Genomic DNA, 14,437 nt, shown 5'->3' on the forward strand with positions numbered 1-14,437 from the left:
ACCTGACTTTGAAAGCCCTCTGGACCCAAGTATCCACAACTTGGAATAGCAATCAGCATGCAGCTGGCTTAGATCCACTTTTGAGAGAAAAGTGAATTTATTTTTATCAGTGTCTTAATTACTTGAACTCAAAAAAGCAAAAATGTCCATCCAACCCAACAGTTTAGAAATAAAATGTTAACACAAGAAGTTGCTTCCAAAACATACAATGGAAGAGAATTTCATCAAATGTCTTTCTTGTGCCTGGAGTATGAAAGTTATACAAAATATTTTCACATGACCAAATCATAAAAGCTACTTCTGAATCTAAGTCCCATACAGAGACAAATTTTAAATGTTATATTAAGTAGTAACTGCAACCCTCTAGGGAAATGTTTTAGGAAAAAGGGAATGACTAGAAAAGTCATGGTCTGAAAATTATTGTATGGCATTTTATCACTGGCTACTACCTATCTCTACAGCTGTTGACTGATAACACACCATATGAGTAATTTCCAGCTTTTTAAGCTTTGGGGTGAAGATAACCTTTTTCCAGGTTTTATTTATTTATATTACATTGGTCCTCCTATTTGTGCTACATTTCTCACCTACACTACATAAGATTTACCACATAAGATTCTCTGCACACTCTGTATTCGTGGACCATATTCACAAAAAAACCCAAATTTGTAGGTTGGCAGTTATCTGACTCTGTTCAGGCTGCTATAACAAAACACCATAGACTGGAGGGTTATAAACAACAGAAATTTATTTCTCACAGCTCTGGAGGCTGAAGTGAAAGATGGAGGTGCAAACAGATTTGGTGTCTGGCGAGAACTTTCCTCCTGGTTCAGAGGTCACCATCTTGTCATCGCTGTGTCCCCACATGATGGAAGGAGCAAAGGAGCTCTCTGTGTCCTCTTTTAGAAGTGCACTGATTCCATTCATGAAGGCTCTGCTCTTATAACCACCTCTTATAACCTCTTATAACCACCTACCAAAGGCCCCACCACCTCCTGTGATACCATCACCTTGGAGATGAGGATTTCAACATATGAATTTGAAGGGACACAAACATTCACACCATTGCGATAGCCAAGCACATCTTTTGATTGATTACATGGTGTAAAGATGTACATGGATTCCATTTGAGTCTTGTTTCTAATGTAGACAACTTGTAATCACCTTACATATCCATTCATAATGGTTAAATAAATGCTCAAATTCAGTGGTTTGCTACATGCAGCCATTACAAAGAAGAAGATGGGTCACCGTCTACTGATGGGGAGATAGTCATGTGACACTGGAAGGGAGAAAAGAAGTACAGAGTAATATGGACAGGCCTCACTAACTTATGTGAAACGTTTGGATGAAATGTATGTTGGAAACCAGAATCTGTCACATTTTAGGGACATTATGCAAGACTTCCTCCTCATGTGAAAACAGATTGAGTAATTGAGACTCACACTCTCCATGGGGATAATGATGAGCAAAACATTTACAACACTTGCATACCAACACCAGAGAGCCTGAGCGTGGTAAGGAATTACTGGGCCAGGGAAAACAGGGGCTCAGGGAGGTGAGGCCACTGCTGGGAGCCACTTTTTCCCGACAGCATCTGCAAGTTCTGGGGAAAGTTGGGAGGCCATGCCACGTTTCAGACAGCTGGTTCCCAGTTGGTTCAAAGACACACCAGTAAGAGTCCTACTGACTCATGTGAGACGGAGCAGTGGTTCACAGCGCTGGCTGGCCCGACGTGAATCTGCTTGCGTTGGTTTCCCTCCTTCCCTGTTTCACAACCTCATTCCTCACACCTGTCCCTGGAATCACATTCCTAAGCAAATCACCTGCACGCAGGCCCTCATCTCAGTTTCTGCTTCAGGACCATGGAGATGAAGGCAGTAAGAGAACTAGAAAATTGAATGTGGGAGGTCCCAACATATGGGAAGTTAACGATCTTCAAAAGAGGAGACCAAATAGGCAAAAACTACATATGAACAGATAATGATTGAAATATTTCTGGAACTGATTAAGATGGACAACAAGCCATTAAGATGGACCAAGAAGCCCTACAGAGCCCAAGCAGGACAAATAAAACAAGTCAACCAAAAACTAATACTGCAAAAACTAAAGACCATTGGTATTCACAGGTGGAGAAATTGTGTATTTACTTGGTTTAATCCTGTTATGCAGCAAAATTCCCAAACAGTGATGAAGGGAAACCTTACATAACTCCAGTTAAAGATCACTAAAACTCAAATTGGCATCACCACCCCTCCAAAAGCACTGTCTCCTGGAAAGCTTCCTCTCGGTCTGGATTTAGGCTTCTCCCCCCTATCAAAGATAGAGCTACTCAGAGGTCAACAGTAAGGTGCCTTAAAAAAGCAATAAAATGGGGCGCCTGGGTGGCGCAGTCGGTTAAGCGTCCGACTTCAGCCAGGTCACGATCTCGCGGTCCGTGAGTTCGAGCCCCGCGTCGGGCTCTGGGCTGATGGCTCAGAGCCTGGAGCCTGTTTCCGATTCTGTGTCTCCCTCTCTCTCTGCCCCTCCCCCGTTCATGCTCTGTCTCTCTCTGTCCCAAAAATAAACTTTGAAAAAAAAATTTTTTTTAAAAAGCAATAAAATAATAAAACTAAAATGCCGTTAATATTCATCAAAGCTCTCACAAGAAGGGACCACACCACCTTTGGTTTGAACTTGGGGGTCAAGGGTGGAGTCAGACCAGCTCCATCCACACCCCAGCTCTGCCCCGAAGTGAAATGAGAGGAGGAGATGGGGTGACGTGCTTAGGGCCTCCTTGCACACAGTGCCCAACAGTATAAGCATTGCTGCTGTGCTCCTGACATTGGGTATCCTGAGGGCGGCTGGCGCAGTGGGTGCAAGTCAGCTCTGCAAGGATTGATGGCTCAGATTCATTCCACGGCCAGATCTCCTCTCTCAAGTCAGGCCAGGGAGACTGGGTGAGAATTCACACTCCCCTTGCTTTTCTATGAACTCACTGCTGTGGGTGAACCTGGAATGAGCATGAGCCTGAATCAGCTCATGACTGATCTTTAGATAACTGCTGTCATGAACATTAGCTGTGATTTTTCTGTTTCTAGACTTAATAAGGACATTTTCCATTTGGGAATTAATTATGTTGGAAAGCTGAATTTTCCCTTGAAGCACAACTTTTCATTTTGTTTTAGCTACTCTAAATGAGAATTATTCTTCAAAGGTACCGCATACTGCTTTTTTTCTGAATCTGCATAGAATTTCCCTTTGGGTTTATTGTTATTACCAATTTCATGCTGGCCTGGAGACGCACTTAATGCCAAGATTAGCTGTCTCTGGATCCCAGTCCAACCCTGTCTCTGTTTCCACACCTACAGATGTTTCCTCTCTGCTTTCACTATAGCTGCCTTCTCTTCTCTGCTTCTCAGTGGTCCTGACTCGGTTTTTGCTAGGACATCTCAGTTCTGACAGAAAATCCAAAGCAAAAAGTGACATCTGGGGTCAGGGCAGATGTGGTACAGCTTGACCAGCCTCTGCACATCTACCTCCTGGTCTCCATTTTTCCTGTGCCCTTCTGTTCTCAGACAGGCCCTGCCTCAGGGCAGCCAAAATCCTACTGTAGCTCATCTCTGCATCCTGTCTGTGGCCATAGATTATTCCCGCAAAAGAGTGATCCTGCCATGACTTCCCACCGCAACCTGGGGTGCAAAAATGTGTCTTTCCCCCGTGCATTCAGTGCCTGGCTGAGGCCCCTGGGAATACTCCCAGCCTCCCTGCCCCCCAACCTCCAGAGCACAAGAACAAGCACTGTTCCTAGGAACAGCCATTCCCAGTTCCTGCTTTGGTCCAGCTTTCTTAGGAGACAGTTGGGTCAGGGCCTTTCACCTCCCACCCCCCATGTCCCCAGTTCATAGAAACCTCATCCACCCACATCTAAAGAAAGGACAAACCTGAGTAATGGGACGTCTCTCTCAGGCAAGCCTGTGCTTTTCACAGAGGCAGTCTATGACAATGAGATTCTTTTTGCTTCCCTGTCCTCGTCTGTGCTCCAAATCAGTGCCCACCACCAGAACCTTGTGTGAAGGTGGAAATGTTCTTGTCCATGCTGTCCAATCCGGTAGCTATTTGCCACGTGGCTACTGAGCATGTGAACTGTGGCTACTGCCACTGAGGAACTGAATATTTTATTTTATTCTGCTCTATTCTGTATATATTTTTTACTTATGCCTAAATAGCTATGTATAACTAGTGTATTGGATAGCACAGCAATCTAGACACAGATAGGTTTACCAAATAAGAGTGTAAGATAGGTAAGCTCTTAGTGTGTATTTCCTCCCTGTAAAGGATTTCCTCCCCAATGGATTTTTTTTTAAGTGTTCTCTTTTGAATGACTAGGCCCTTTCACTTTTGTCCTTGGGATTATATTCAGCAATAACAATAGCATTATTTGATCAAAAACATCACAACAGAAGGAAGAGAATGAACAAAATAAACTTTATTTTAACTATCCTGGTCACTGTCCGAGTTTATACCCAAGCTATTTCATAAATAGCACCATAACTACAGTCTGCCAAGTCCACCACACATGTGACATGTCCAAGTGCATGGTTCTCTGTTGCTAAGCACTGCTTGTTACTTAGCAACAGAGAACAGACCATCACTCTATTTCTGTGGGCCACAGCCAGTGGCCACCCTGTTGGTGTCACAGGTATACTTGCCTAATCAGAGAGAAGCCAGCACAACTATGACCCACAGTAGGTGTTCAGTACCCCAGACACCCCTTGAACACCTACACAGCTGCAAGGCACATATAATGTGGGGTAAAAATAAGGACAACCTTTCCCTGTTCCCAAGGACCCAGCTCAGCAGGCTGCCTTCACCTGTGTTCCACGCCACTGGCCCTCTTGTGCTTGGCTAATAAACACTTTGCAAACATAAAGGTTTATGTCATCTTGCTAATGTTCAGATGGCTTAAGGCATTCTTAAGAAAAAGAGAGAGACCTGATTCAGAGTTCTAAGTCTCATCCTTGGACCTCTGTGGTTCTTCCCACACCAACCACAGAATGAAGGATAGGCAGTTTTCAAGGATCCAGTCCTGGCCAAACAAGTCACCTGAGTTTTCATGGGCTTCCCCGAACATCCGTACATATTTGGAGCATGCTGACCTTCCACCAAGAGGCATTTGAGGTGGAAAGGGGAATCTTTCCACATCACAGCTTGGAGAAACAGAACATATGAGTGGTTCTAGAACTAAAATTGGAGCACGTTCATACCATCACTTTTAGAAGTTAGATTTCATTATACATACGACAGGGTAAATAGAAATATACACCAAAACAAGGATGCTACAAGCTTGAAAGTTCTCAAGATAGCTATATTTAGACAGAGGTACAAACATTTCAAATTCAGATTCCCAGAATGCCAACATTAAAAAGGCATCCTCTGACCCTCTCCACATGTCCCCATGAGCAAAGGCACAAAAGGATATTTTCATAACTCTAAATGTTACGAAGAATGTGTATAAGTAAATCTGCACACTACATGTGTATATCTGCGCATTCTTCCAAAATATAAAAGTATAAAAATAAAATTTCTGCCTTTTGTATCTAGTACATCTGGGGGAAAAAATATGATTGCTTCTGGTTCTCAGTCATCTGAGCAGGCACACCTCACCTTCCTGTGCTGTCTGGAGGTGACACAGAAATGGAGATGACATTGACTTTTCATCCCAGGAAACCAAATTCAGGACAAGGGAAACAAATGCTAAGCATATCTAATAGTATCTCTTCATGGGTCCTCAGCAGAAAGAAGGCAGGGCTTAGCACAGACTTCACATTTGGGCAGTGTGGATTACACTCTAGGAGAGGAATGCTTCTGGGACAGTAGGAAATGAGCCAGTCTGAGAGCTACATTCTGGAAGGACAGTTAGGGGCATGGGCACTGGGTCTCAGCCAAAGCCCATCACTGAGCAGCAGTTTGTTTGTCTTTGTACTTCTGGTAGACCTTCAGGATTTCCATGATGACATGGGGGTCCTCCAAGGTGGTGGTATCTCCCAGATCCTGAGCTCTTCCTGTAATTATCTTCCTCAGGAGCCTCCGCATGACTTTTCCAGACCGAGTTTTTGGAAGACGCTTCACAACCTGGCAAGGAAAGGGTGTGGAATTCAAGTTCAGGTGGTGCCCATACTCCCAGCAGTGTCCAGCTGCACTGGGATAACAGCAAGGGATGACACCCTTGCTGGGGGCTCAGGAATGAATGACTGAGATGCCAGGCCTGCCCCAAAGATATGGAGACCTGTGGTCTCTGGTTATATCTTCATACCATCTGGACCTAAAGCTGAAATCAACCTGAAGGGCAGAATCAACCACACATCAGGGGTTTGCTGAAGCCTTCCTCCAGGTCACGTCTGTCCATACCTGGGTCTGCCTCACTGCTGATACCTCTGTCTCCTGTTCACTACATTAATGAGGGCTCCCAGATAGCAAGAGAATCAAGTATATGCCATGGCACCTCGTCTCCACCCACTGGCCTGGCCCAAAGTGGCTTTTTGCTGACATAAGTGGTAAGAGCTACTTCAGACAAAAATGTTGTCTTGCTTAGTATTTGAAAATTCAGCATTGTCAAACAGCCATGGCCCCTTTAATGTGAACAGCAACATGCTAAGAGCTATGTTTGGGGCTTATTTGGAACAGTGACCTATCTTTTGAAAGGGGAGTTCAGGTCTCCTTAAAACTCTGGTCACCAAACAGCTTGACTTTGTATGACACCAGGGGAAGCTAGGGTCATTCCCATCTCAGAGGACCTCCTCTGAACCAAGGAAGACTGTGGGGGGAAATGTTAACAAAGGAAGGAGCGGAAACCTAATAAGGGTAGAGCATGGGCCCCCTTCTTCCCCAGACCTGACTCTAACACAGACCCTCTCAGACAGGGTCTGGCAGTGTCTCCTGCACTGACACCAGGAGATATGTTCAGAATCTAACTGGGGCTGGGGAACACTGGTACTTTCCCCATGTTTCTCTATTTAAAATCTCTTATGAATAAGGCAGAGACTTAGACAAAATGCAACAATGGAGGAATTTATCCCAAATGCAAGAAAAAGGTAAGTCCATGGCCAGAGATCTAAGTGGAACATATATAAGTAACATGCCTTATAAGATATAAGTAACATGCCTGATGGAGAATGTAAAGCAACAATCCTAAGGATACTCACTGGGCTTGAGAAAAGAATAGAAAACATCAGTGAGACCCTGACCACAGAGATAACAGACTTAAAAAGGAATCAACCAGAGATGAAGAACTCAATACTCAAGATTGGAAACAGGCTTAATGCAATGAACAGCAGACTGGAAGAGGCAGAGGAATGAATTGGTGACTTAGAAGACAAAATAATGGAAAATAATGAAGCTGAACAAAGGTGAGAAAGAATTATGAAACATAGCAATAGACTTAGGGAACTAAGTGTGACTCCATCAAATATAATAACATTAACATTTGTATTATAGGAGTCCCAGAAGAAGAGGAGAGAGAAAAGGGGGCAGACATTTTTTTTTGAAGAAATGAAAGCTGAAAACTTTCCTAATCTGGGGAAGGAAACAGACATCGAGATCAAGGAGGCACAGAGAACTCCCATCAAAATCAACAAAAGCAGGCCAACACCAAGACCTATTATAATTAAATTTGCAAAATATAGTGAGAAAGGAAAATCCTAAAAGCAGCAAGAAAGAAAGTCCTCAACTTGTAAGGGAAGACCCATAAAGCTAGCTACAGATCTGTCCTCAGAAACTTGGCAGACCATGATATAGTCAACATGCTTAATGGGAAAAATCTGTAGCCAACAACACTCCATCCAGCAAGGCTATCATTCAGAGCAGAAAGAGAGATAAAGAGTTTCCCAGACAGACAAAACCTAAAGAAGTTTGTGACCACTAAACCAGCCCTGCAAGAAATATTAAAAGGGGACTCTGAGTGGAAAAGAAGGACCAAAAGTGACAAAGACAAGAAAGGATCAGAGAAAATCTCCAGATACAATGACAAAACAAGTAATAAAATGGCAATAAGAATAAGTACATATCTATCAAAAATTACTTTGAGGGGCGCCTGGGTGGCTCAGTCGGTTGAGTGTCCAACTTCAGCTCAGGTCATGATCTCACAGTCTGAGAGTTCGAGCCCCGCGTTGGGCTCTGTGCTGATAGTGACAGCTCAGAGCCTGGAGCCTGCTTAGGATTGTGTGTCTCCCTCTCTCTCTGACCCTCCCCCATTCATGCTCTGTCTCTCTCTGTCTCAAAAATAAATAAACATTTTTTAAAAATTAAAAAAATTACTTTGAATTTAAATAGACTAAACACTCCAATCAAAAGACATAGAGTGACAGAATGGATAAAAAAAAAAAAAAGACCCATCTATATGCTGCTTACAAGAGACCCATTTTAGATATAAAGCCACCCTGCAGATTAAAAGTGAGGGGATGGAGAAATATTATGCAAATGGATGTCAAAAGAAAGCCAGAGTAGCAATTCATATTTTGGACAAAACAGATTTTAAAACAAAGACTATAACAAGAGACAAGGATACTATATAATCATAAAGGGAATAATCCAACAAGAAGATATAATAATTGTAAGTATTTATTCTCCCAATATTGGGAGCACCCCAATATATAAGACAATAACAAAAATAAAGGAACTAATTAATAATAATACAATAATAATAGGGGACTTTAACACCCCACTTACATCAATGGCCAGATCACCTAAACAGAAAATCAACAAGGAAACAATAGCTTTGAATGACACACTGGACCAGATGGACTTAACAGATATATTTAGAACATATCATCCTAAAGCAGCAGAATACACATTCATTTTGAGTGTACATTGGACATTCTCCAGAATAGATCACATATTAAGTCATAAAACAGGTCTCAGCAAGTACAAATACACTAAGATCATACCATGCATGTTTTCTGATCACAACACTATGAAACTAGAGGTCAACCACAAGAAAAAAAATTGGAAAGACAACAAATACATGGAGATTAAACAACATGCTACTAAAGAATGAATTGGTCAACCAGGAAATCAAAGAAGAAATAAAAAAATATATGGAAGCAAATGAAGATGAAAACATGTTGGTCTAAAACTTTTGTGATGCAGCAAAAGTGGTTCTAAGAGGGAAGTATGTAGCAATACAGGTCTACCTCAAGAAGGAAGAAAAATCTCAAACAACCTAACCTTACACTCAAAGGACCTAGAAAAAGAACAATAAATGAAGCCTAAAGCCAGCATAAGAAGGGAAATAAGATTAGAGAAAAGATAAATGGTATAGAAACTAAAACAAAATAAATAATAAAACAGGTTCATGAAACCAGGAGCTGACTCTTTGAAAGAATTAACAAAATTGATAAACCCTTGGCCAGACTTATCAAAAAGAAAAGAGAAAGGACCCAAATAAATAAAATCACAAATGAGAGAGGAAAGATAACAATCAACACCACAGAAATACAAACAGTACTATAAGAGAACATGAAAAATTATATGTCAAAAATCTGGATAATCTGGAAAAAAATGCATAAATTCTTAGAAACATAAAAACTACCAAAACTGAAACAAGAAGAAATAGAAAACTTGAACAGACCAATAACCATCAAAGAAAATAAATCAGTAATCAAAAACTCCCAACAAACAAAAAGTCCAGTGCCAGATGACTTCACAGATGAATTCTACTAAACATTTAAGGAAGACTTGATACATATTCTTCTCAAACCATTCCAAAAAATAAAAAAGGAAAGAAAACTTCCAAATTCATTCTATGAGGCCAGCATTATCCTCTTACCAAAACCAGATAAAGATTCCACTAAAAAAGAGAACTATAGGCCAATATCCCTAATGAACATGGATGCAAAAATTCTCAATAAAATCCTAGTAAATTGAATCCAACAATACATTAAAAGAAATATTCACCATGATCAAGTGGGATATATTCCTGGGCTGCAAGGGTGATTCAATACTTACAAGTCAATCAATGTGATACACCATATTAATAAAAGAAAAGATAAAAACCATATGATCATTTCAATAGATGCAGAAAAAACATCTGACAAAATACAGCATCTATTCGTGATAAAAAACCATCAACAAAATAGGTTGAGAGGGAACATACATCAACATAATAAAGGTCATATATGAAAAGCTAACATCATCCTCAAAGAGGAAAAACTCTCAATTTTTCCTCTATGGTCAAGAACATGTCCACTCTCACTGCAGTTAATTAACATAGTACTGGAAATCCTAGCCACAGCAAGTAGACACCAAAAAGAAATAAAAGGCATCTGAATCAGCAAGGAAAAAAGTAAAATGTTCACTATTTACAGACAACATGATACTCTATATAGAAAACCTGAAATACTCCACCAAAACATTGCTAGAACTGATACACAAATTCAGTAAAGTCATGGGACACAAAATCAACATACAGAAATCTGTTGCATTTCTTTTTTTTTTAAGTTTTTATGTATTTATTTTGAGAGAGAGAGAGAGAAAGAGCACCAGGGAGGGACAGAAAGGAGGGAGAGAGAATTCCAAGCAGTCTCTGCACGGTCAGCGTGAAGCCCAACATGGCGCTCAAACCCATGAACTGTGAGATCATGATCTGAACTGAAATCAAGAGTTGGACGCTTAAACAACTGAGCCACCCAGGTGCCCCTGTTAAATTTCTTTAAACCAATAATGAAGCAGCAGAAAGGGAAACTAACGAATCAATCCCATTTACAATTGCACCCAAAACCATAAGATACAGAGGAATAATCCTGACCAAAAAGGTGAAAAACCTGTACTCTGAAAACTATAAAACACTGATGAAAGAAACTGAAGATGACATCAAGAAATAGAAAGACATTCCATGCTCATGAGTTGGAAGAACAAATACTGTTGAAATGTCTATACTACCCAAAGCAATCTGCACATTTACTGCATTCCCTATCAAAATACTAACAGCATTTTTTCACAAGAACTAGAACAAACAATCCTAAAATTTGTATGGAACCACAAAAGGCCCTGAAGAGCCAAAGCAACCTTGAAAAAGCAAAGCTAGAGGCATCACAGTTCCAGACTTAAGGAACATTACAAGGCTGTAGTAATCAAAACAGTATGGTACTAACACAAAAATAGACACACAGATCAATGGGACAGAACAGAAAACCCAGAATGAACCCACAACTACATAGTCAATTAACCATCAACAAAGCAGGAAAAAATATCCAATGGGAAAAAGACAGTCTCTTCAACAAATGGTGTTAGGAAAACTGGACAGTTACTTGCAAAGGAATGAAACTAGACCATTTTCTTACACCAAACACAAAAATAAATTCAAAATGTATTAAAGGCCTAAATGTGAGACCTGAAATCATCAAAATCCTAGAGGAGAACACAGACAGTAACCTCTTTGGCATCAGCCATAGCAACTTCTTTCTAGATCTGTCTCCTGAGGCAAGGGAAACAAAAACAAGAATAAACTATTGGGACTTCATCAAAATAAAAAGTTTCTGCACAGCAAGGAAACAATCAACAAAACTAAAAGGCAACCTATGGAATGGGAGAAGATATTTGCAGATGACATATCTGATAAAGAGTTAATATCAAATATGTATAAAGAAGTTTTATAACTCAACACCCAAAAAAACAATCTAATTAAAAATGGGGAGAAGACATCAATAGACATTTTTGCAAAAAAGACATCCAGATGGCCAACAAACCCATGAAAACATCCTCAACATCACTCATCATCAGGCAAGTACAAATCAAAACTTCAATGAGACATCACCTCACACCTGTCAGAATGGCTAAAACCAACAACACAGGAAACAGTATGTCATGGTGATGATGTGGAGAAAGGAGAGCCCTCTTGCACTGTTGGTGGGAATATAAATTGGTGCAGCCACTGCAAAAAACAGTATGGAGGTTCTTCAAAAAGTTAATAATAGAGCTACCCTATGATCCAGCAATTGCACTACTAGGTATTTACCCAAGGAATCCAAAAATACTAATTCAAGGGGACGCATGCACCCTGATATTTATAGCATTATCTACAATAGCCAAATTATGGAAACACCCAAGTATCCATCAACTGATGAATGGATAAAGAAGACGTGGTGTGGGTGTGTGTGTGTGTATGTACATATATATATATATATATATATATATATATATGTGTGTGTGTGTGTGTGTATATATATATATAGTATATATAGTAGAGTGTGTGTGTGTATATATATGTGTGTGTGTATATATATAGTAGAGAATATTATCTAAGCAAAATTAAGTCAGTCAGAGAAAGACAAATACCATTATGATTGCACTCATATGTGTAATTTAAGAAAATAAAACAGAGATAAGGGGAAAAAAGAGAGATGGGCAAACCAAGAAACAGACTCTTAACTAGAGGGGAGGTGGGCAGGGGGATGGGTGAAATATGTGGTGGGGATTAAGGAGTGCACTCGTTGTGATGAACACAGAGTAATATATGGAATGGTTGAATCACTATATTGTACATCTAAAACTAATTATCACTCTGTATTGTTAATTAACTGGAATTTAAATTAAAACTTTAAAAAAAAATAACTAAAATCTCTAATTTTCTTCATCACTCAGACCTGCTCCTATAAATAGCTTCCAAAGGCCAAAGTAAGAGAATGCCTAATCCTGCCCAGCACTGTACCCTGAACAGGTGAATTGTGTAAAGGTTTGCTGCGAGGTATTCTGACCTTCCCCTCTCTATGAGGATACAGCAACTCACCATCCCCACCTACCTCCCTGGAAACCAAACAGCTAATGTCCACTTTGCTGCTGATGAAAGGGATCACTTGTTGTTTGTTAATTGTGGGAAGCAGAGAAGGAGGCTTACAACCAGTAGCGCCATCACACCTGAAGGGCAGGTGCCACTCACCAGAATCTGATCAGGCACCGCATACTTGGCAATCTTGTTGGCCACTGCTGACCTGACCTCCTTCACCACCAAATCTGGGTCACCTGCATTGTCCTTCAACACAATAAAGGCAAATGCAGCTGGAAGGAAGCAAAGATTTGGGGTGTATTAGACCACAAACCATCTCCTGAGGCAGAGCATTGTATATAGACACTATAAATCCTAAAGATCTTAAAATCATACACTGGTGACCTTGTAGCAGCTGCTTTGTTTCATTGTAGCCCTGAAGATCTGTTTCCATTTCATCCAAAGCAGAAGCAATTCTCACAGCTCCTTTGAACGTCCCAGTGAAGCCAACACGTAGTTGAGAGCTCTCTGGGGCTCTGGTGTTGATTGGCTGGGGGTGTGACCTTGGAGGCATAACTTAACCCCCTCCCACTGTCCTTGCACCTGTGAAGTAGACCATAATGTGGGCTGACAGGAGAATACTATCCACTCCTGTGAGATGGTACATGGGAACACAGCACATGGCACTAATCTTGTGGGTACATGTATAGCACGGTGGGAACTAGCCACAGTAGCTATTAAAATGTAAATTAAGTTAAGGTTAAGATGTAGTTCCTTGGTCGCATGATCCACTTATAGCTATGGCTACTCTCCTGGACAGCACAGATGAAAAGCAAGCTCCATCTTGGCAGGAAGTTCTGTTGGGCAATGCTGACTAACCAATATTTTAACATAAACACTAAGTTTTGTCTGTCAGTATCCTGCCAGGTTCCAGAAAGGATTAACAGTGGTTCCACAGCTCTCTACATTTCTTGTGAATCCACCTGGGATAATCTTGCATATGTGGTACCCAGGGATCCAATTCTATTGTTTCTCTACGTGAGCAATCCCACAACCAGTGGGGACAGTCTCTTTCCCCATGGATCTGCAATGCCCTGTCATACATGGAGTTCCTATATATGTGTAGCCTGTGTATACCTGCACCATTCCACCCATCTTAATTAATTCTCCCCATGGCACATGCCATGGCACAACCTACTTGTAGCTTCTTCATTGATTGTGTTTATTGCATATTTTCCATCTCTCCCCTCTACTCCCTGACCCTCCAGCATGAAAGCTCAATGAAGCAAGGACTTATGTCCCTTGCCAGGTCTGGGTCCTAAATCAGACAAGACCCAGGGCCTCCCCTCGATTAGATCAAGTGCACAGGGAGTAGGGACAAACAGGTACCCAACAGCTTTTGCTGTTGTGTATTACAAATAGATGGCTGCTCAAATTTGTTAGAAATCAGAAAAATGTATATCACCATACCCATAATACACACGTCTTCCCCAGTACTAAAGTCCTGGTGATCCCAAAGTTATTTGTGTGCATCTGCTGATGGGATTATGAGGTGGCCCAAGGCCTCTGAGTGTCACAGGCAAGGACGTGTTCCCATCTCCATCCCCCTCCTATCCCTGCCCCCTCTCCAGTGCTTCCCAGTCTCCTGCTAAGGAAGGGCGGGGGGGGGGGGGGGGCAACCTCATGAACACATGCTTC

General features: G+C 41.2%; 1 protein-coding gene across 2 annotated transcripts in view; it reads right to left on the minus strand.

The window, feature by feature from the left end:
• Window positions 1-4,448: 4,448 nt before the first annotated feature.
• ACSS1 (acyl-CoA synthetase short chain family member 1) overlaps window positions 4,449-14,437 on the minus strand; it is a 67,655-nt gene continuing 57,666 nt past the window's right edge. For both annotated transcript variants that reach the window (XM_043603024.1, XM_043603023.1), the window contains 2 exons: window positions 12,914-13,032; window positions 4,449-6,114 (listed from right to left, as the gene is read on the minus strand). In XM_043603024.1, coding sequence (XP_043458959.1) covers window positions 5,935-6,114; window positions 12,914-13,032 — 299 coding nt within the window. In that variant the 3' untranslated portion in view covers window positions 4,449-5,934. The remainder of the gene's footprint in view (window positions 6,115-12,913; window positions 13,033-14,437) is intronic.

This window comes from Prionailurus bengalensis, chromosome A3 (genome assembly GCF_016509475.1).
Source record: "Prionailurus bengalensis isolate Pbe53 chromosome A3, Fcat_Pben_1.1_paternal_pri, whole genome shotgun sequence".
Taxonomy (NCBI): Eukaryota; Metazoa; Chordata; class Mammalia; order Carnivora; family Felidae; genus Prionailurus; species Prionailurus bengalensis.